This window comes from Carettochelys insculpta, chromosome 6 (genome assembly GCF_033958435.1).
Source record: "Carettochelys insculpta isolate YL-2023 chromosome 6, ASM3395843v1, whole genome shotgun sequence".
Taxonomy (NCBI): Eukaryota; Metazoa; Chordata; order Testudines; family Carettochelyidae; genus Carettochelys; species Carettochelys insculpta.
The window spans coordinates 81,344,607-81,369,102 of record NC_134142.1 but is presented as its reverse complement, the minus strand read 5'-3'; the positions used below and the strand labels follow the sequence as shown (position 1 = coordinate 81,369,102).

At 45.0% G+C, this 24,496-nt stretch overlaps 1 protein-coding gene across 1 annotated transcript in view; it reads left to right on the top strand.

The window, feature by feature from the left end:
- SHANK2 (SH3 and multiple ankyrin repeat domains 2) overlaps window positions 1-24,496 on the top strand; it is a 721,067-nt gene that overhangs the window by 176,128 nt on the left and 520,443 nt on the right. Inside the window, exons 10-11 of the mRNA XM_074997460.1 lie at window positions 6,431-6,547; window positions 14,965-15,042. Of these exons, the coding sequence (XP_074853561.1) occupies window positions 6,431-6,547; window positions 14,965-15,042 (195 nt within the window). The remainder of the gene's footprint in view (window positions 1-6,430; window positions 6,548-14,964; window positions 15,043-24,496) is intronic.

Here is a 24,496-nt window from a genome sequence, read left to right as displayed (position 1 = left end):
CATCCTGTCACTGGATTCCAAAGGCCCAGTTATCCCTTTCTTCTTAGAAGTCCATGTGATTTGTTAAGATGCTCTTTGCCCGAGACTTGTTTTTTCTTAGGCCTTTTTTAAAATATTTTCATAATAGGCCTGAATTTCCTCTCTAACACCTTCAAATAAGGGATTTGGCAGTAGTGTACTTAAAGTACATGAAATGCAATAGTGGGTTGTGGCATTTTTAAGTCTAATTGCCGTATTAAGAGAAAAAGGTATCTAGCTTACAAGAAATCAACATAAAACCAATAACATCTGGCATTGCTGGTGTTTCCCTGTGGAAGAATATAGCTGCCAGTTGAGACAAAAGGATTGGAATGATTGTGTTATGGTCATCAGATTCTGGATAATTTTGTTGCATTAACATGAGACAAGAAATGAAGGAAGCTCTGTGTGTGTGTGTGTGTGCGCGCGCGCAGGCGCGCACATGTACAAAAGCTACAGCAAAAAGTTTCTTTCCTGGAAGTTCCACTGCTACTTGAATAAAGTGATATAAATGACATATATGTCCTGTGGTAGATCTCCACACAGGTCTCAGTTTCACACTTCATACCTGATTCCTGGAGTTGTTGAGCATATTTACCTCATGCTAATGGTGCTCACCGTCTTACTGTTTGGACCTCTGGAAGGTTTAGGTGCAGGATTACCCTGGCCTTGGGCAACATTTTGGAGTGAATTAAAGTTTAAAAAAAAAAAAAAGATTACCATGGAAATGCATTTGAGATAGAATAGAAGCTTCTTTTGAGATACAGAATTGGCTTGGTATATGCTACGTCTACATGTGAAGCCTATGTCGAAGTAGCCTATTTTGATGTGGTGACATCGAAATAGGCTATTTCGATGAATAACGTCTACACGTCCTCCAGGGCTGGCAATGTCGATGTTGAACATCGACGTTGCGCAGCACCACATCGAAATAGGCGCAGCGAGGGAACGTCTACACGCCACAGTAGCACACATCGAAATAAGGGTGCCAGGCACAGCTGCAGACAGGGTCACAGGGCAGACTCAACAGCCAGCCGCTCCCTTAAAGGGCCCCTCCCAGACACACTTGCACTAAACAGCACAAGATACACAGAGCCGACAACGAGTTGCAGACCCTGTGCATGCAGCATGAATCCCCCGCTGAAGCAGCAGCAGCCAGAAGCCCTGGGCTAAGGGCTGCTGCACACGGTGACCATAGAGCCCCACACGGGCTGGAGAGACAGCATCTCTCAACCCCCCAGCTGATGGCTGCCATGGAGGACCCCACAATTTCGATGTTGCGGGACGCGGATCGTCTACACGGTCCCTACTTCGACGTTGAACGTCGAAGTAGGGCGCTATTCCGATCCCCTCATGAGGTTAGCGACTTCGACGTCTCGCCGCCTAACGTCGAAGTTAACTTCGAAATAGCGCCCGACGTGTGTAGCCGCGACGGGTGCTATTTCGAAGTTAGTGCCGCTACTTCGAAGTAGCGTGCACGTGTAGACACAGCTAATGTGTGCTCGTAGGCAAATATCCTAGGATAACAAACCACGTTTTCTGCCCTGAATGCCTGCTTTTCCATATCATCACAGCCTCTTGAGTACCCATTTCTTTTCCTCCTTTTGTTTAGGAAGTAGAAGGTGAGTATGAATTGCAATGTTTGGACTTGGAGCCAAGCTCTTCCAGAGTTCCAGGGAGTATAGATTTGGATTATTTGTTTGGGTCCATATGTATCAGGAAGTAAGTGAAAGTTTAGCTAATTATACTTGTGGGATTTTTGAGAGATGGGGATTGGAGGTAGGTAAGCATTTCTTTTGATTTCCTCAAAAGTCAAGGTGATGGTGGTGAGAGGAGATTTTCTTCTGAAGGATGGGCTCAACAGCAATCTCTGAAAGAACAAAGAAAAGTCCCCTCTGTATGCAAATGCCAATTGACACATTTAATGTAATTATTCCTTTCACTAAAAGACTGTAGTTTCCAAAGCCATCTTCTTGGCACTAATCCTAGATAAATCAAGGAAGTTTACATCTGGATTATGAGTTAATTGAGCAATCCATGCTCAGTAAGCAACAATGTCTGTGTTGTTCTCTGAAATGTGAAAGCGGGCACTGTAAAGCAATCCCAGTTCTAACAACCACTGGAGTCCACAAAACTCCTGCTCAGCGTTTGTCTACTCCTAAATTCACTTGGCGTGTAAACATTTGCTGAAAAAGTTCCCTAGGCACCTATTCGTCTATCTCTATCCATAGGCACTGCTGCCTCCCTCTAGTCATCAGTGCATCTATCTGCTGCCTAAGCCCCAGCATGATCTATGACTATTTCATGAGGTGAATTGAAAAATGTATTTATCATTTTCACTTTGCAAATATTTGTAATAAAATAATATATAGTGATCAGTATACGTTTTGTATTATGTGTTATCATTGAAATCAATATATTTCAAAATGTAGGACAATATCCAAAAATATGGAATAAATTTTAATTGGTATTCTATGGTTAACTCCATAGGATAACTGTTGGATATTGGCCAGGTCAGTTAACATCAGTTCCCCATCTGTAAAATGGGGTTAATAAAACTTCTCTACCTTGCAGGGGTGTTCAGAGGATCAGTGTATTACAGATTCTGAGACATTCATGTACTATGGTAGCTGGAGACAGATAAGTAGCTAAGTTGGATAGACATACATAATGTTACGTTTTCCTGCAGATTATTAATTAATGACAGTTATTCATCAGGTAAATTTTGTGAATAATTCATAGTTTCATTCAATGAACAATTCAATCCACCTTTTTAGTATTTGAAATTTGAGCAGTTTTATCTGGCCAAATAATTGACTGGATCAAAGTCAGACCCTCTGTATGCAGCACTTCTGCAGTTACTGTTGAATTTAAAAGTGGCTGCATCTACATTATGAGATAAATTCAAATTTAATTCAGTTAGCTTGATTTTACCATGTGACTGTCTTCACTGTAAAAACCATTAGGTCGATTTAGGGTGCACTAATCTCGAGATTACAAAATCACAGTTACCTGATGGGTATAGCGTCAAGTTCAAATTCAAAAGTTTGATTAAAGGCCAGTGTGGAAGCACCATGTCTTAAAATCGAGTTTATTAGCCTCCAGAGGTGTCCCATATGTACCCCACAGTGCTCCACTCTGTTCTCTGTTCTCCAGGTGCACAGAAATTAGAGAACAGGAAGACGGTGAATTTCAATTCAGGACCAGGAAGCCTGTGGCTGTGGGGTCATGTTTGTATGAGAGCCTGAGAAACATCTGTCTTTCTTTGCTATTAGTTCTGTGAGCTCATCTACCCATTGCACAGAGCCCCAACACAGATTTCGTGTTTGTCTTTACACTTGGTATTTTTTTCTGCGCTACCTGGTACTAGTCTCTGCCTCACCACACTCCATGGCAGCAAGACTATTGGGGGGTTCGTGCTTGTATAAGAGGCCAAGAAACTTCCCCTCAGTGGTTTACATTTGTGCTTGCTCCCTCACCTCCCTGACAGGTACCACACATTTGGGGTCTTTCCTGCGCTCAACCACATCACATGGTTAGCCCCCAACCCAATAACAAGGCATGCCTCTCATTCGGTGCTGACCATGCTGCCAGGCAGCACCATGTCCTGGCTTGCGCATAGTTAGGGTTCCAAGGATGGGAAAGATTTTTGGGGGCTTGCAGCCATCTGCGGGGAAGTCTCCCCTGTCAGTTAACATTTTTGGGGGCTTGCAGCTGTCTGATGGGAATATTTCAACTGGCCCTCCACTAAACATATTTTCGGGGCCCTTCTGCTCCCGGGGAAGTCACCCCTGGTGGCTGTAGTTTTAGGGCATTGCTGGCACTGGGGGCACTACTTCAGCTGGCCCCTCACTGAAAACCCCCCATGCCTCCCACCCCACCAAGGACCCAGGGGGCTAGCTTGCACCCAGGGGGAAGTCTCTCCTGGTGGCTAAGATTGTCAGGGCCTTTCTACCTCCAGTAGGAAGTCCCCATGGCAGCTATGAATTGTGGGCGCTTGCAGCCATCCAGGGGGATTACTTAACTGCCCCCCGACTGAACCTCCCCCGCATTCCCCATGCCCCAACAAGGACTCAATGGGAAGTCTTCCCTGGCGGCTATGAATTGCGGGGCCTGGCTGCCGCATGGGGAGCAGGTCAAATGGCCCTGAAGCCACAGGCCCTGAAACCCACAGCCAAAAAAAAGAGTTTTGGGGACCATGTCTACTGGCCATTCAACCTCCCAAATACCAAACCGCCCCACAATGGCAATGAAATTTGCTGAGCCCCATCCTCTGTGTTGGCAATGCCTGTCTAATAAAGAGGGAAGACAAAAATCTTTTTTCCTAGCCTTTTCTATCTTCTTTTTTCTAACTTTGGACTCCTTTGCACAGGGAAGTGTGTGTGGCGGGCCAGTTGAGAATACAGATTGTGCACAGAAGCTGTATAATGGACTGGGAACCCAAAAACCCTGTCCTCAGCAACTTTTTTTTTCCCCCAAAAACTTTGCTGTGTATTCTTTCTTCATGTTTTTCATTGTCCCTGTATTATTTTCAGGGATCAGATGTAATCAAGGGAGTGGAGACAGTCAGTGGAGGATCAGTTGAGAACACAGACTGTTCACAGAAGCTATATAATGAACTGGGAACCCAAAAACCCTCCCCTCAACAACTCCCTTTTTTTTCCCCAAATCTGTACTATCTACTCTTTCTTCATGCTTTTAATTGTCCCTGTGTTATTTACAGGGATCAGATGCAATCAAGGGTTGGGGGGTACAGTCAGTGGAGGGCCAGTTGATAAGACACACACCTGATGATTTTTATAAAATCTTTCATAATTCAGTTACAGCTACAGTTTTAAAAAGCAATTCAGTTATAGAAGAAAGATTTCTGTGCATTTGGCAATCTTTGTTGATGTACTACTTTTCCTTCCGTCCACCTGGAAAAATGGACATTTGCTTACTATGGGATGGGAATGAGGGCAATGCAGTGTGGGAAGATGAAGTCAAATACCAGCAAAAATACCCAGAATGCTATGAGTATGAAGGAACTGTGGGATAGGTCCCCATGATGCACTGATGCAACAGTCAATGTGTGCCAATTGAGTGTGGCAGCAATTAAGTCGACTTTGTGAGGAGCACGTGTGGAGGTCAGGATAGTCAAATTTCGAATTCATAAAATCCAGCATTACAAAATCAATAGTAATACATGCTAATTTATCTCATAGTGTAGATGTAGCCTAAATCATGTTTTACTGAGTTATGTTTTGCAATGATTTTGACTCCTCTGTATATAATACATATTTCTAAAGTATACTTGTGTAGCTCTTGTGATCACAATTCAGAGGAAGATATTCAGAAGCAACCAACATTTTGAAAAATCATTGACTTAAAATAATTTGGCTAATCTAATTCCCCAACATATCCTCATTCTTTAAAAGCAGCGTTCAGAAATCAGATCATCTTCAGTGCCACCTAGTGTCATCTCTCCAAAAAAGCTTGATTTTTTTTTTTTTTTTTTACTCTAATGGTCATAAACTGAAAATATATTATTTCAGTCAAATATGCAGCATATTAATTTACAGGTTTTTGATCATAGTTTCTGCAGGTGAATGAATATTTTGTCTTGGTTTTGTTGCATACAATTCCCACTGCATTAATAGGAGTAACAAATCCATGTTGATAGGTAATAGTACCAAATTATGGGTCTTACTGCATCGTAGGTTGTTACCCTTCAGACTCTTAAGGTCACGTTCAACTTTATGCATACAAAGACTCCCATTGATTTCCAAGTTAATGTGCAACTTGAACTCCTGTATATGTTTTTTTTTGTTTTGTTTTTTTCCTAAGATCTGGGCTTTATGCCTGAATTGGGCTTCCATGGAAGCTAGTGGGAGTTTCTTCCAAAGACTTCAATGAGGGTTGGGGGGTGGATCAGATCATTGTCCTAATTCATGTTTACTATATCAAATATTACGTTCAAGTAACATTTTATTTTAATTGTAAAGTGTTTCTGGGGCCAACTCAGGCACCTAATATCAGCTGTTATGCACAGAACCCAAGTGTAGGTCCTGAACCCTTCCTGTGTTGAATATAGGAACGTTGCAGTGACAGCACTCGACTCTTGGAAAAGGAGATGTGTCACTTGCTAATGACTGGCTTCCTCAGATGTAAGGGCACTCTCTTGGCAGGGTCAGAACTGTACTGAGAGAAGGATTATTTCAAGGTTGACCTCATGAAGGAGAAATAAAGGAAAGGAATGTTGGGAGTGGTGTCACTTGGTGTTCCCACAGGGATTCTAGAATCACACAGAACAACTGAGAATTAGGCCCTTAGGGAATAACATATTCTTGTATGAAGAAATGTGTAATGGGGATATTTACTTGGTACAGTAATACCGTATTGTAATCAAAATGTTAAATTTATGTCTTTATAGGCTTGCCGCTATGGACATGTCCAGCATTTAGAACACTTACTTTTCTATGGAGCAGATATGGGAGCACAGAATGCCTCAGGAAATACAGCATTGCATATTAGTGCCCTTTATAGCCAGGTGAGTTATCCTTCTTCTGGAGTGTTGTATTTCTGTGCCTTTTTAGTGGAGTTTTTTTTTAGTCTGTCATTGAAACATACGAAGTAGAGCAGAACAGGAAATCTTGCATTTATGAAAAAAAATTTCATGCTAAATTGGAATGAAGTCAATAAATGCAAGGATTTTCATGGGAAATAAATTTTAGAAAAATTTCAGACCAACAGGTCATCCATGGAGGTACAGAGAGTTTCTGACTGTTTCCAGAAACTTAATTATGAATTAAATAAGAAATGCTTACTAGAGAAATACTAGAAAAAAATTGTCTCCATTGACTGTACAAGGTAGGTCTAAGTCTCTTCTGCTTTGTATCTTATGTAGTCATTTACAACTGTGTAAATAGGTAAAAAAAACATAGCCATTTAGATTTGACAGCATTTTGCGTTAAATATGCGTAAGTGTGAATGAACTCCTACAGGTAAAAACCATGTCTGGATCTTTGTTTGCTAATAATTTGATGGGAATTATGTAAACCCTAGTTGGAGGTCAGCATTAACTATCAAAAAGTATCATAGAAAAATTGAATTTGTCTTTTGAGAATGGATTTTTGTTACTCTATTGGGTCATGTTCTGACTTTTCCAGAGCTAGTGTAAGGGCCAGATTCTACAAAAATACTAGCATAAGGTCATGTGGATCTGTCCCTAAATTCAGAGTAAATCTGTCAAAGTTAATGAAATTAATTTATGCAGAAATGAGTCAGATCAGAATGTGTCTGGAACATAACTATTTGTGACTGTTGGGGGTAAATTTAACTGTTACTGATGAGATTACTTTTCTCCAGTAATAAGGCTTTCAGTTCAGCAAGGCATTTACACAAGTACCTAAATTGAACATGAGAGTAGTATCATGGATTTCCCTGGCACTGCTCGCATAAGAGGACTATTCAGATACTTGAATTTAAGCATGTTTTCTAGGCCTCCATTCAATGAGGCATTTAATGACTGATTGATGGGAAGGTAGAGCCAACCTTTGCCCTCACGTATACCTGGTAAAGGGATTGCATGAATTGTAAATGATGGTAGAGTTTGACCCTGAGCAGATCAACTAAATGAAAGAGTGCAGGGAAGACACTCTTTAAAATATAGCTCTATGTATCTGCAGTGTTTTAACAATTATGGGCTAGTCTGCAGTGAGTGGTTATGCAAGTGTTTTAAAATGCTTGCTATCACTCTGAGTTGTCTGTGCAAAGGCTATTCTGATGTGGAATCCACACGGAGGTTGAACCTCTCTAGTTTGGCCCCCTCGGGGCCTGACCTGTGCCAAATAAGAGAATTTTCCAAACCACAGGAGCTCAATATTGTCTAGCAGCATTACCAACACTTCCACTGCTTATTACGGTCTTAGAAGACATTTAGGGGTAAATTACAGCTAAATAACAGCATAGAACACTGAGAGCCAGGACTGGTGGCTGTAAACAGACTTTATGGGACCACAGGAAACTTGGCCACACCCTTACCCTTAAGTGGACAGCTAGCTAACTAAAAAAATGCTGGACTACAGATGTTGCTGGATGAGAGTGTGCTGGGTTAGAGCCATTCAGGTTATATTAGGCAGAGAGCAGAAGTTGAGTGTCTGATTCCCTTGCCTGGCATGCAAGTGCACAGGGGTTAGGAGGCAGCAGGGTTTGCAGAAACCTCCATGCACTAGCAAGCAGAGCAAAGTGGACTTGGGGACACATTTGGTTCTTCTGGTGGTAGGAACGATGTAGCCTACTCTTCCACGGTCTCAAGAGGTGTTGGAAGTCTGAGTAATATGTCCAAGTTGAAGTTCTGTCTGGAGCTGCTCCTTTGTGAATACTGAGAGTAAACTCTTAATCTGGTGCTCAGTTGAGACTGAAGTTTGGCTGCATTCTGTTTGAGTTGTAGTCACAGCAATGAGTGTCTACTGGTAGATATGTTTCTCTATGGCCTCTTGTTTTGTGTATTTGCATACTCAAATTCAGAGGCTGCTTGCTTTGTTGAAGCAAATAATTTAAAAAAGTCAATAGGACTATTACTAAGTAAAAGGTAAACAGGGCTTTGTGCTTTTATTTTCACACCGGGCCATTTTATAACCCTCAGTACTGCATGTATTAAAACCATATTAGGACACTGTGTGTAGACCGATACATGGCATTAGAAAAACACAAGTCATGATAGTAACTAGTAAAACGTCTGTCAAAGCAGCTGCTTCTTAATTAATTACCATCTTGATTGAAAAAGCCTTGTCAAAGCAGATTTCTTCGCTTCCTTTGATACGTCTAAAATATCTTGACTTTTTGAAAAGAGACAAATATTGGAATAACGTAACATTTTCAAAAATCAGCTTGGATTAATGTATGTGTATCAACTAGTTTTAGTTATTAGAAATCCAGTTCTGCAAATCCTTGCTGCTCTGTGCAGTGCTTATTGTTGGTTGAGGTAGTCAGGTAACATGGCAATGAGAGTTTACTAGATAGTGTATTTGTGACTGTGTCTGGACCTGCCTTTGTCAATAGATACATGGCCTAAAAGGGTGTAAGTGCCTGCACAAGTCCCCTGTGGTGGAGTATATAAGCCCTACACTGGGCTGGAAAGGGTTAAATGACAGTAAAGGCCCCAGGTATCTTGTCCTTTCTCAAGCCCTGCAGAGCATGCTCCAGCTGGAGAAGGTGTTGAAAAGAGGTAGCTCAGCTCAGAATTGGGAGGAGACAAGCCTGCCCAGAAGGCTTCTGACAAGGGTGACAGAAAAACCTCCCTTAGGGACCATGACTGTATGCTGAGCTTGGCTAGTGCTGAGAGATTTGTTACCTTTTCTTTTCTTTTCGACTGAATGCATTGAAAGAAAGGCAGTGGTAGGAAGCATTCTACTAAGGGTAACACAGAGGGCACTTCCAGAGCCAGACTCTAGGGCCCTGGGTTGGATACAGGTGAAGTTCATGGCTGGGTCTCACCTTCCACTGCCCCACAATAGGAGGAACTCAAACTACCTGTTCACCTCACTGCACCTCTGATTAAAGTAAGACCAGCACTGTAAGACCCACCCACCTGGAGGGGTTATTACAGCCATGGCAAATCATGAATGGAGAGTGGGCAACACGAGTGACTCTCTGTCATCTCAGTGGGCTGCAGCCCGCAGCCCACTGGGGCTCCACTTGCTGCCCCATGGCCCCCTGTCCACTGTCTCCCACATGTGCCTCTCATGCACCAGAGCACAGGAGCTCCATACGTCCTTGCTCTTCTCCCTCCCTCTCATCACTTACGATGTGCAAACCTCCTAGTTTGTGCTCTGTCCCCACTCTTCGTCCTCCCGCCCAGAGCTCCAACAGGTTGCCCATCACTGGTCTATGGACTCTTGTCTGGTTTTGCATCCTTGGCCTCCTACTTCCTTCAGCCCTGGGTTATTAGGTGTGCTAACTATTTGGCCACCTAATCCACAAAGGACTCTGTTACAAACTGTAACAGCAACGAAGGGTCCTGTGGCACCTTATAGACTAACAGAAAAGTTTTTGAGCATGAGCTTTCGTGAGCACAGACTCACTTCATCAGATGATGGTCTTCGATTTCCAAGACCAGCATCTGATGAAGTGAGTCTGTGCTTACGAAAGCTCATGCTCAAAAACTTTTCTGTTAGTCTATAAGGTGCCACAGGACCCTTCATTGCTGTTACAGATCCAGACTAACATGGGTACCCCTCCGATACTTGTTACAAACTGGACAACTTAAAATCTAGTTACATTTCATATAGTCTGGAATGAGACTTAACTAATTCAAAAACTTTGTGAAGGGTTGTATTGCTGGCAGATCAGTTGTCAGCTCATGTCAAGGACCCGTGTCTCAGATAAGTAGTGCCAAACACAGAGCTGGAATGATTCTGTTTTACCTGTGGGTTAGTATAGCAAAAATATGTATTAGTATTATAAGAATGTGCTTCGTATTTAGACTTTAAATGTGTGTGAGTTGCTGCTAGATTAATCACAGTTGTAGCATCTATGTCCCATATTGCAAGCTAATATTTAGCATTTGTATTGTAAGCCTCTGTGACAAAGTAAATCACCGCACAGGATAGAGACGTTAAATGTTGTAAACTGCTGGTCTCCAACACAAGGTGTTGTGTCCTGGCTAACAAGGAATACCCTTCAACACCAGATTGAGTTTTGTGGAATGTTAAAGAGGACAAACAAACCTTTGCTGATCTGTCCTTCCCCTCTGTGAAGAAGCATCATTCAAGTGGATCCCTCCCATCTGCTTAAATTGTGGTTCATAGCACACAGGCAAAGGGAACAAACCTCTCCCCAAAACAATAGAGAACCATATCTTTATGCTGCTTGAGGGCTCTCAGGGATAAGGTTTCTAGGCATAAGCAAGGAATCCCAGCTGCTTAGCGTGAGTTAGCCCTAAGTGACACATGGAGCTCACTTACTATAGAAGGTTTAATTACCATTTAAACTTAAAATTGTAACCCATTTGTGCAAATATGTTTGCCTGCTTTAATCTTGTAAACAACTCTTTTCCTTTTACTATTTAATAAATCTTTAGAAAGTTTATTATAATATTGACAACAAAAGTGTAATCTTTGGTATGATAGCAAAGATGTAATTGACTGGGGGTAAGTGACTCGTCTTTGGGGCTGGGAATAACCTGAATAATGCCATGATTCTTGGTGTTAGAGACCATCTGTCACAAAGGCAAGTTCACCTGGGTGATGAGACAGATCTGAATATGCAAGGAGTTTGTCTTTGACTTCATGTTAAGGCTGTAACAGTACCTGAGGGATTTAAACTTAATTGGTTGGTAAAATCTAAGTACAGAACTCACTGCTGGGACCCTGCTTCCTAACAGTCTGCCTTGAGGATGGCATTCATGTTCTTGAGTCAGTGAAACACAGTTTGACAGGTCCCCTGCACAGGAATGAATTTCACTTTAAGATCAGTAATGAGACTTGGCACACAGGTCCCAGTTCAATAAAATGCAGATTTAATTGTAAGCTTGTGCTTAAATCCATTTTTACTCAGCAAAACTCTGAAGCATGTGCTCAAATCTTATTGCCATCAATATATGTGCTTAAGTGCTTTGATGAATAGGAAGTTTGAAATATGAACCATGATCCACAGCCTGTCTTTGAGGCCTGGTTCCATCTCTGTTCTTTGTGTGAACACCCTGCCTCCTTGTGATATTTTAGGGGTTTGTGATGGCATCAGCAGTAGTAAAAACACAACAGTTGGTAGGGCTGATTTTCTCTGCTAGCCTTTTTTAATTATAGTAGCCATACTGTAGATGTCTGAAATTCTACTTCAGGATATGTATGTGCCAGATAGTGGTATTCTCTTGTGAGGGCAGAAAGGTCTTCCTTTTAGGCATGTGCTGTCCTCTGGTTTCAGTGGAAAGTCCCTTTCATGTGAAACATGCAGAACAACTTTTACTCTGAAACTTCACATACTGTAGTTCACAAACACTTACCAGATGTTGCAATCCTTGCATGTAGAAGCAAAGATGTTCTCCTTCTGGATCTTTTACTGGAGTCCTGCATCCTATGACTTCGCAGTTATATCCAACATATTCCCTGTTTCCTGGGCTGGCTGATCAGGGATGTGTGAAAATGAATAATTATTTACTGGCGCTATTGTTGTTATAACCAGTAACTAATTGTTACAGAACCCTACTAGTCCATTTCTTTGTTTCTTGTGCTAAAGGGTGTATTATTTTATGGCCAGGAGAAGGAAGGTGGATGGGAGGATAGGAAAGGTGTCAGTGCCTTTTTACTCCATTAATTCCTGTAGGTGGAGTCATTTTACCCATTTGATTTATTTTTAAAAACTCAACCTGGATCGCTGGGAATACACTGATCAGTCAGCAATTGCCCCTTCTGGGATGTCAGTTAAGTGAGGATCTATGTGTTTAAAGTCACTTTACAGCCACTGGTCCCTCAATAAAATTCTAGCAAGAGGAAAAAATAGAAATTATTAGTCCAATTTGACAAATTATGCAAGTATGACATGTACATTCTTCAAAATGTACAAGCTATTAATTTTCTTTATGCATTGTGGTTCTATTAAATTAACTAATAGATGTTTGATTTTAGGCAGCAAATTAAATCTAATCTGCTGACAGTCCACACATCGTTATAAAAGTTCTGTAAGCCCTGCAAGGTTAAAAAGCTGCTTTGTGTTTTACATATTTTAAGCAAAATGCATTAAACAGTGAATATCAAAGTTCTTAAACTGCCAGTAGCATGCTTTATCAAAAGCAAGAATTCCAATATAGGTAGGAAGACTCTTAACATTGAAGGGTTCCAAAATATGTGATGTAGACTCTTTTTGAACTGATAAACTGGTCTTGTTGAAAAATGCAAATGGTTTTTAATGGGAATTGGCATGTGAATATTTTTAAAAACATTAAAATCTGAAAATATTTTGGATTTGCAGTTCTTTGTGGAGTGATATTAAAATGATAAATCCGATGTCAGTAATACAGTTTCATTCTCGTGTGGGGACTCAGGGCAGAGAGTGTGGTGGGATGGGGGCTTGGTGCTGAGGAAGTCCCAATGAGTGACCTGGTCTGCACTACTCCTATAGCCAGCCAAATGGGAGCTGTGGGGGCAGCACCTGCAGACAAGGCAGCCCGCGAACCCCCCCTGCTGCTCCCTTCCCTCCAGGGGCCACACTCCTTAAGGATGTGCTCTGTTCCCAAGAGCAGTATGGGGCCAGCAGGGAAGCCTGAGGGTCCCACACTGCTGGTGGGAGCTCAGTCATAGTACATGTGCGCCTCCACCTGCAGCGCTAGGGCCAGTCAAGCACGGGAGCATGGTGGCTGGGCCCCGCCTCGGTGTTGCTGGCCTAGAGAATCCCCAGTGGCAGCAACACTCTGGTTCTAGCTCCGTGGCACCAGCACGGACGCTACTTGTGGAACCATTGTGCTGCATCCAGAGTCCTGCTCCCTGCTGGCCGCTTCCTTACTGATACAGCGTACCTTGGTGAACCAGCCTACTTTCACCTTTGCCCAGACCAAGGATCTGTTTCAGTGTACCAGAAGGCAGAAGAGGGCAATCTCCATATCTACACCCATCTGTGAACCAGAATTTGATATATAAGCTTGTCACAAAAACAGCAAATTATGTGCTCTGTTAGCTACAGCTGCACACTCACTATTAGGTCTATAAGCAGAAGATAGTTCAATGTACTGTCTAGTTGACTTGCAACTATGTAACACAACGGGACAACAAATCCAAATCGCACAGCCAAGCTAAGAGAAACCTACCTGACAAGAAAGCATAAAAACATTCTGAACTGTGGACAGGTTTAGCATAGGTCATGAGATAAACATTAAAGATGGCATGCGGAAATAGACACCTACACATGGATCAAGAAAAAGTCAAGTGTGCTGAAAAATGTTGCCCTGCTTCTTCCCCCAAACATCGCTCTTCAGTCCTCGATTGGAAAATGCTGACCACTCTGCTTCCACCAGAGTGGAGCCTCACAGGTGGCGCCAGCAGAAGGGGCAGCACAGACCTCCCCAGTTCAGCAAATTCCCTGGTTTCAGACTGGTGAAGTCCTGAGTGTGCCAGCCCAGTGAGGTTACAGCCTGCATTAAATATACTGTTGCATTAAAAACGGCAAACTGTTTAGTTTGATATATATGCTGACAAAATGGAATAAATTTGCACATACAATAAAACTGAGGTCATCATCTGGTGTCTCTGTTTAGTGGCTGTTTATATTAATTATATAGGGACAGGTTGTGTTATCTTTGATCATATAACAACGATTTATTCCTTGAACTTTCCCCTTTGGGTGGAAGGTATCAACATGAGCTAATACTTTTAATATATAAAGTCTTATCTGAAACCACTGATTTTGCCATAAAATCTGGTTTATTTAATAACAATGAAATTATATAATATGCTTCTCTGAATTGTTAGTGAGGCATTTGAATCTCATTGAGTACTGCAGTCCCCATTGTTGTTACTTACACTTGCAGGGATGGTATACCTTCCCTCTCTTTGCCAAAAACTGGGAATGGGTGACAGGGAATGGATAACTTCACAATTGCCTGTTTTGTTTACTCCTGCCTTAAGTACTTGGCATTGACCACTGTAGAAAGGCAAGGTGCTGAGCTAATGGACCTTTGGTCTGACCCAGTATGGACATTTTTTTTATGTTCTTCTGCTCTTTTGGCACATTGAGAAATTGAAAAGTGCCCATAAGGGCACTACTGAAGAGTTTTCCACTTGTATTTAAAATTAAAATTAGTGTCGTCAATTAAATCCTCTGACTGGAATAGAGTTTCAGATTTCTTGGATGGTTGTCTTATTGTTTTATGTTCAAAAACATATGCCAAATAATCACCAAATCTTATAATTTATAGTCTGGTTTTTTTTTTGTGATTAAAGATTATAATTAACAAGTTCCTTCTCCAATTTGCAGGACAGCTGTGCAAGAGTTCTGTTGTTCCGAGGAGCCAACAAGGAGTTAAAGAATTATAACAGTCAATCTCCATTTCAGGTAAAAAAAAAAAAAAAAAAACAGTCCTGCCTTTAAGGATGAAATTTTACCCTTGGGCAGGGGATCTGCAAAAGCCCTGTGCATTCTTAAACCCTGTGTTGACTTGTATGATGTACTGGACTTGTGCTGACCTCCAACATGGGGTGCCAGTGGGGATTTACAAAGATGCCTTATCCCACTTCAGGAAGAAATCATTTTAAGAGAATCACTTAGTCTTCCTAAGCTCTGTTGTATTACAGTAGATGGAAAACATGTGCCCAAATAATTAAAGGTGTTAATATAACCCAGTCATTGTCCAAAATCAGACAGTTCAAAACAAGTTCAGGGTTTGTTATACAGACTTCAACCTGCTTAGTACCAAGGCAAACACATTATTAAAATCCTTTTAATCTCTTATTAAAGACACAGGAGAGGGGAAGAAAAACACTTCTTCTACGAGTGTCCCCGTGGGTGCTCCACGTTAGGTGTCGGGCTCGCCCCGGTGCCGCAGGTCGGATCCTTCCAGCAGTTTCTGCTGGACCGCGCATGCGCTGGCGCGCACCGCTCCCTTGCGCGCTCCTGGCCATGTGCGCGATCCAGTCCCCGCCAGTTCCTCTTTAACCACCATCGGCTGCAGACGGAATCCACTCAGGCTATGGCCAGAGTCAGCATATTTAACGTTCTTAAAGTGTTTGAGTTTCTTTTTCAGTCTTTTAGATTAAGTTAGCTTGTTATTGTTTTCCAAAAAAAAAAAAAAAAAAGAGGAAGGAGTAAAGCTTCCAGTCTTAGTAACAAGCGGAGCACCGGAGGCCCGGGGACGTAGGGCCATTGGGCCTCCTGCCGCGGCAGGCTGAGTCAGAGAGGGGAACAGGCACAGAGAAGGTGCTAAGTACCCTATTAACATCTCAAAGACTCACCATAATGTCCTCTTCAGGATTCAAAAAGTGTGAGTCATGTCGCGAAGCGATGCCGGCCTCTGACGGGCACAGTCAGTGTATAAGGTGCCTTGGGGAATCTCATGTCACCCAGAAATGTTCCTTCTGCACTAAGCTCACAGCCAGAGCAAGGAAGGACAGGGAGATGTGGCTCAAAATGCTGCTCTTCGACAAGACCCTCCAGCCAGACGTGCCAGAGTGGCTGCAGCAGGAGGGACCCGCAGGGGCCCATAAAAGGAAAGCTGCCTCCCTCACCCCGTCAGCGCAAAAACGGAGGAAGCTCTCACCAACCCGATCCCTGCCGGCAGCTACAGCGAGCGGGACGGGTGGAGTGCATAGCCCCCAGCCGCAGTTACAGCCGAGCGGTGGCGGCGCGGAGACGTACGTGGCAGAGGCTGAGCCTCCGATAATCAAACAGCCGCCCCGCACCGCTGGCAGGGCGGCGGCCAGGCAAGTGCCGGAACCGGCGGCACCTCAGGCAGCGGCACCGATGCCCGGGGAACCAGCGGTGCAGAGTGCGCAGGCACGCGGCCTGCAGGCACCGGGGGAGACCACCCGCGTGGCACCGCAGCAGAGCGTGCCGAGCGCAGCGCAGACAACGGGGCCGAGATCCCCGACGTGAAAGGGGGCGGAGCCAGCCCCGCAGGGGATGGGAAAGGCAGCACAGAAAACCCGGCACTGCAGCCCTTCTCCAGACAGGGCTGCAGGGCTGCTCGCTCTGAGCCCTCTGCTCATGCTGCGGACCCCAACAAGAAGGCAGGGGTCACCCCTAGCCTATCCTGAGCCCCCATCCCCATTCCTACAGCCAGCCTCACCATGGCTCGGACCACCTTCGCCCTTTTTGGGCTTTGAACCTTTGGAGTACTACCAAAAGTCAGTCTCTCCAGTATCTCAATTATCCAGATGATCTCGCTCCCCCAGGCGCAGGGGATATGTGCCTCGAGAGTGGTCCAGGTCCCCATCTCAGGAGCAGTGCCCATGTTGCCATGGTCGCCCCTATCACGTGGGGCATAGACACCATAGGCATGCTCCCAGGGACAGATCCCCCCAGACGGTTCAATATCCCTGAGGGCAATCGCGGACGGGGATAGACACACAGACATCTCAAGGGGAGGTGATTCTGGAACCCCGAGATTTTCCCTCACAAGTATCTAGCGAGAGGATGTGTCACCGTCAACAGGACCCAGAGGGGTCCAGAGAGGCTTACCCTAGCGGTTCCTCGCTATCTTCCCCTGACGAGGCCACGGCCCCAGGGGACGTCCATCCTCTGGACAATCTCAAACAGTTCCAAGAGCTGTTTAAAAGGGTGGCCTTCACGCAAGGCATCCAAACAGCAGAGGTGCAGGAGAAACACCATAAGCTCCTTAAAAACCTGAGACCTCCGGCCTCTTCCAAAATAGCTATTCCGCTTGATGAAGCAATCATGGAGTCCGCCACCACAATATGGCAGACCCCTGTGTCCACTCCGCCTATAAACAAGAGAGCGGATAAGAAGTACTTCGTCCGGGCGAAGGACATGGAGTTCCTGTTCAGCCACCCGCAACCAAATTCTCTGGTGGTGGAATCGTCTCAACAGAGGTCGAAAACTTCTCAGTACAAGACAGGGGGAACGGACAAAGATGCCAAGAAACTAGAGTTGTTCGGCAGAAAGGTCTACTCCTCCTCTACCCTGCTGTTGAGAATGGTGAATTACGCAGCGCATCTAGCGAACCATAATTTTGACAACTACTCCAGGCTGACTTCCCTCATGGACTCGCTTCCAGAGGACAAGAAGCCAGTGCTCAAGGCCATCGTGCAGGAAGTCTATGCAGCCTCGAGGACGGGAGTTCAGATCACCCTAGACGTAGCGGACACGGCAGCACGCTCAACAGCTACGGCAGTGGTCATGCGCAGGGAGTCCTGGCTCCAAACATCGGGTATCCCGAGGGATTTGCAGGCGAAGATCGTCGATTTCCCCTTTGACACGCAGAAGCTGTTTGCTGAATCAACCGACTCGGTCTTTCATTCCAGTAAAGATTCAAGAGCTACTCTTAGGACCTTGGGGATTTACACCCCTCCATACAGGAAGAAAAAGTATTACCCTCAGCAAAGACGGTACCAGCATCAACCACAGCGTCCCCAGTACCACAGGGGTTACAAGCAAGGGCGACGTCAACAGCACCAGCAATACAGAACTCCCAGGCAACGTTCCCAACAGAGCCGTGCGTCCTCGGGGCAGGGCCAAAGGCCACAAGTTTGACACACAGATCCAGGGCTGCACCATCACTACCATCACGCAATGTCATCCGAAGCTATTGTTCCACCATCGCCTCCGACCATTCTACGACCGGTGGCAAAGGATCACCACAGACAAATGGGTACTGGAGATCATAGACACGGGGTACGCAATCCCCTTCAAGTCGCTCCCACCGCCACGACCTCCACCCAGGCCCCACCTAAAAGATGCCTCCCACGAAGCGAGACTCAAGCAGGAGGTAGACCATCTCATACTCATAGGGGCAATGGAAAGAGTGCTGGAGCAACTTCGAGGGAAAGGGTTCTACTCCAGTTATTTCCTCATGGAAAAAAAGACAGGAGGCTGGAGGCCCATCCTAGATCTTCAGGGCCTCAACCAGTACCTGTGCAAGCAACGCTTTCGGATGATTAGAGTCGCCTCTATACTTACGGCACTGGACGATGGAGATTGGTTCGCAGCCCTCGACTTACAGGACGCATATTTCCACATAACTATCCACCCGGCTCACAGACGCTTTCTCCGGTTTGTGGTAGGCAAAGAACATTTTCAATACAAGGTTCTGCCGTTCGGCCTTTCCTCGGCCCCCAGAGTCTTCACCAAGACCTTGGCAGTGGTGTCAGCCTACCAGCACAGACAGGGGGTGTTTATATTCCCATATTTGGACGACTGCCTACTGAAAGGGGCCTCGAAGGAGGAGGTGCTTCGCATGATACGCGTCATAGCAGGCACATTCTCTTCGCTGGGCCTGGTCATCAATCTGACAAAATCAAAGATAGACCCCACACAGGACATAGAGTTCATAGGGGCACGTATAAATTCTATCACATCAAGGGTTTATCTACCAAAGACACGCTTTCGAGCCATCGGTTCCCTCGTGCAGGTCATCACCTTCAGCCCTACGGTGCCGGTTCTGATGTGCTTTCAGCTGCTGGGTCACATGGCAGCAGTGACGTTTGTAGTACAAAACGCCAGGTTACACATGTGCAGCATGCAGCACTGGCTGGCAAGCGTCTACAAACCGGCAGCCCATACTGTTCACAGGGTGGTGTCGCCTACGACAGAGGTGCGCAGATCCCTGCAATGGTGGGTGAACCCCAAGAACATGCTAACAGGGGTGCCCTTTCACCAACCACAAATATCGGTTTTCCTCACTACAGACGCTTCCCACATAGGGTGGGGAGCACACATGGGCGAAGAGGTGACGCAAGGACTGTGGTCCTCCACGGAACAGTCACTGCACATAAATATACTGGAGCTCAGAGCAGTGTTCAACGCCTGCAGACACTTTCGAGACCATATACAAGGCAAAGTAGTCGGGATCAGTACAGACAATACCTCCACCATGTTTCATATAAATTGGCAAGGAGGAGCTCGGTCCCGTGCCTTCTGTGCGGAAGCAGTCCGATTGTGGAACTGGTGCATCGCCAACAATATAACCTTGAAAGCCTTGTACTTACCAGGCGCTCACAATGTGAAAGCAGACCAGCTGAGCAGGCGCTTCGCACTCACGCACGAGTGGCAGATCCGTTCCGATCTGCTATGACCGATCTTACACGCATGGGGTTTTCCCCAGGATAGACCTGTTTGCCACTCAACACAACAAGAAGTGCCCATGATACTGCTCCAGGGCAGGACTGGGACAGGGGTCCCTGCGGCACGCATTCGCGATCTCGTGGAGGGGCCCCCTGCTTTATGCATTTCCTCCCACAGTGCTTATCCACAAAGTCTTCCAGAAAGCCAGGAGAGAGGGAGCCCGAATGATCCTAGTAGTCCCAACGTGGGATCGACAGCAATGGTTCCCCTTACTCCTGCGCTCGTCGGACCGTCCACCGATGCCCCTCCCGGTGGCGCTGGATCTGCTCACACAAGCTCAGGGGTCCATAGTACATCCACACCCCCGAGGCCTACGACTACAAGCATGATTAATCCATGGCTCAGTTCCCTAGAGAGCACATGTACGGAGAAAGTGCAACAAGTCCTAGAAAGTAGCAGGAGGACTTCCACCAGGAGGACCTACAAGCAGAAATGGACTCGCTTCACTGCATGGTGTTCTACCAAACAGTTAGCCCCCCTTGCTGTGCCTATACCTGTAATATTAGAGTATTTACTGGACCTCAAGAGAGGAGGACTCTCCCTATCCTCGTTAAAGGTCCACCTTGCCGCTATTTCGGCTTTCAGACATGAAGAGGAAGGGCACACGATGTTTGCCCATCCCATGGTTACCAGGTTCCTCAAAGGGCTGGTAAACCTATACCCCCCTCGGAAACCGCTTCCACCTTCGTGGAGCTTGGACCTGGTGCTTAGCGCGCTAACGGGACCACCGTTTGAACTTTTAGCCACGGTTTCCCTCCGCCTCCTTACGATAAAGATGACCTTTCTTCTCACAATCACATCAGCTCACAGGGTGAGCAAGCTTGCAGCAGTTATGGCAACGCCACTCTGCACAGTATTTTCCAAGAAGGCGGTAACCTTACGGCTGCATCCAGCCTTTGTTCCCAAAGTTTCTTCAGAGTTTCATATTAACGAACCTATAGTTTTACCCTCGTTTTATCCAAAGCCTCATAACTCTAACAAAGAGGCACGCCTACACCTCCTGGACGTGAGGAGGGCGCTGGCTTTCTATATAGACAGGACTAAGTCCTTCTGGAAAACAGATAGACTCCTAGTCTCTCTCACTCCCAAATCAAAAGGAGAAGGTCTGTCTTCGCAGAGAATCTCGAAGTACATCGTATCCTGCATAAAAATGTGCTACGAACTCAAAAAGACTCCTTTACTGGCCCCGCCCAGGGCTCACTCCACTAGGGCGGTGGTGGCATCAACAGCCTTTTTCAAGGGCGTTGCGCTAAAAGACATTTGCAGAGCAGCGACCTGGTCATCCTATGACACCTTCGCCAAACATTATGCCCTTCACAGGGTATTCCAAGAGGATACCCGTCTCTCGACAGCGGTCCTCTCGGGGACAAGCTGCACATAATCCGATTACCCACCTCCTATCTTGGGTTACTGCTGGGAAGTCACCTAACGTGGAGCACCCACGGGGACACTCGTAGAAGAAAGAGAAGTTACTCACCGTAGTAACAGTGGTTCTTCGAGATGTGTCCCCGTGGGTGCTCCACCACCCGCCCATCCTCCCTGCTTCGGATCTCTGTTTAGTGTTTTGCAGGAGCATCTGAGGCGGTTGGTCAAGGAACTGGCGGGGACCAGATCGCGCACGTGGCCGGGAGCGTGCAAGGGAGCGGCGTGCGCCGGCGCATGCGCGGTCCTGCAGAAACTGCTGGAAAGATCCGACCTGCGGTGCTGGGGTGAGCCCGACACCTAACATGGAGCACCCACGGGGACACATCTCGAAGAACCACCGTTACTACGGTGAGTAACTTCTCTTTAGTGTTTGAAAAGTAAATTATTAAGCAAGACTTTCATTTTAACAACATCCCTTGGTCCCTTTCTCTTCAGCGGAACAGAGTTTGTAGAAGGAAACCTTCAAATCTGACATCAGCTTAGAGGGTAATAACTTGTACTTTTTGTGGAGAAGAGAAAAAATTAGTTAAAATGCGCTGAAACTTTTGTTGCTGTTAAAATTTGATACTGTTTCCTAGAAGACAAGCCAAATGTGTGTAAAAGTGCAGAACATGTAACAGAGTAAAAATCCTGTTTCTGTTTCTGATGGTGATTCTTGTTTGCATCCTCACAGCTGGAGAAACATAGGCAGAGTCTGTTCTGGTCTGGCTATGATCTGAAGAAGTGGGTCTGTCCCACGAAAGCTCACCTAATGAATTATTTTGTTAGTCTTTAAAGTGCTACTTGACTGCTTTTTTGTTTTTATTCTGAAACTTGGGTGAGCAAAATTATACAATTATTGGGCTGTGTGTGGCATTGAATTTAGCTTCCTCTTTCTGGTCAAAGGGCTTACATCAGTGTTGCAAAATCTATAGTCTTCAAAGGGGATGGATAGAAAAAAGAAATGCGTGAGGAAGGAGAAGAGCACACAGAATGTGTGTGTGGAGGGGATGACAGTTCCACATCCCATGTATTATTTGGGATTTAGCTGGAGCCACTGGGGATGTCATCTAAGTCCTTCTCTTTGGCATGGCTTGTCAGGATGTTTCTCAGGATGAAGATAAAAAGTTTTCAGGTCCCAGGAGACATAGGAGTGGCATCCATGAGGGTGGAGCTGTCTGCATGCCCTTCTCTTGCCCTTCAGTCAGCCAGCAGAGTGGTAGCCAGCTTTCTCCCCAAAGAGAGGAGAGCTAATGAGAACTGCAAAAAGGAGCAATGGAGGAAATAGATTGCTTCCTTGTTATTTTGTTCACCAGTTAGATGTAATTTCTGACACTCCAATTTTGGTTAATTGATTCTCGTCTCTCACTGTTCTTGTTTACTAGGTATGATCTTAACAGTCCTTAAATTCTAGTATGCCTTTTTGTTTGGACTAATCAGGTTGGTCTCCTTTCTGTACCCTTTCCCTCCAATTTATTGTTATAGGCTATTGTGACATTTTATAAACTTTCACTCACTTCTTACAGCTGACCTCACAGTTAGGGTCAATTTGTAGTCTGAGTATGACATTGGCTTCTCTAGTGAGACTGCCAGTAAGGGTAGCAGTTGTATAAGTTATTGAATATAGAACACACACAACAGTTGATATGCAGGTTGAACCTCTCTAGTCCAGCAACCTTGGGACCTGACCTTGCCAAATGAGAGAATTTGCCAGATCGTGGGAGATCAGTATTGTCTAGCAGCATTCCCAACACTTCCACTGCTTAGAAGACATTTAGGGGTGAATTACGGTTAAATAACTGCACAGAGCACTGAGAGCCAAATCTGATGACTGTAAATAAACTTTATGGGACCACAGGAAACTTGACCACACCATGTCAAGTGATCTTCCAGCTAAAATCATGCCAGATTATGGATGTTGCTGGATGAGAATGCTGGGTTAGAGAGGTTCAGCCTTTACTAGTATTGTTAATGCTTTGTTCAGTGATTAATTTAGGTGTGGTATGTAAGACATTCAACAAGTGATGCACAGCTGAGACAAGTTGTGATAGTTTCTACTGACATAGCCTGACAGAAGCTAGAATTGCCTATGAACCGGCGGCCGGACTTCTACGTGGTGTTTTGGAGTCTGGAAAAACGGTCTTCCGGACTCCAAATCACATGACATTATGCTAATGAGGCATGGGGAATTTGCATCCATGCCTCATTAGCATCTTTCTCTTCCTGTATTAGCATACTACTTCCAAAGGAAGTGGCCTGTGTAGAAACGGCCACTGTGGCTGGAGGAGATAACACTAAATATCCTCTATATGATCCTCCATGACTGTAATATCTGGTATTCTAGTGCCAAGTGGCAGACACAGTTTAAATAATTTCCATTAACAATGAGTTGGTCCACAAACTATTGATATGTGACAGGGTCATATGTCTCTTTAAGTGATGGGATTTTTAGCTTTTGTTTTCCCTTGGAGAATCAAGTCAGTGTGCAGCATATCTAACACAGGTGTTAGTTTTTACTCACCAGAAATATATATTAGACAGCTCTGAAGCCAGAAGTCAGGGTTACTGGTAACGTGGAATTAAGAGTCGAAGTACTATTGGTACAAACAGACACTGACATCTCTATCACCGAGAAGAAAGTGAAATCTTTCATGGGATTGGCCAGGGTTTACCAGAAGTTCATTCTGTAGTTTTCTCATATTGCAGAATCTCTGAAAGACTTGAAAAGGCTGAAAGAAATCCTAAAGGGGGAAAAAAAGGTAATCTGGCCAAGTGAATGTTGGGGAATTTTAGATACAGTGAAAAAGGTCCTTTTTTCTGAACCTGTGTTAATTTGACATATAATCATAGAATCATAGGGCTGGAAAGGACCTCAGGAAGTCATCTAGTCCAGCCCCCTGCTTCAAGCAGGATCAAACCCCACTAAGTCATCCCGTCCAAGACCTTGTCAAACTGGGACATAAAACCTTGAGGGATTGAGAATCCACCACCTCTCTAAGCAACACATTCCAATGCTTCACCACCCTCCTGGTGAAGTAGTTTTTTCCTAATATCCAACCTACACTTCTCCCTCTTCAACGTCAGACCACTACTCCTTGTTCTGCCGTCTGACACCTCTGAGAACAGTTTCTCACCCTCCTCTTTAGAGCTCCCCTTCAGGCAGTTGAAGGCTGCTATTAAATCACCCCTCAAGTCTTCTCTTCTGTAAACTAAACAAGCCCAAATTCCTCAGCCTATCCTCATAGGTCTTGTGCTCCAGCCCCTTAATCACTTTTCTTGCCGTCCTCTGAACTTGCTCCAGCACATC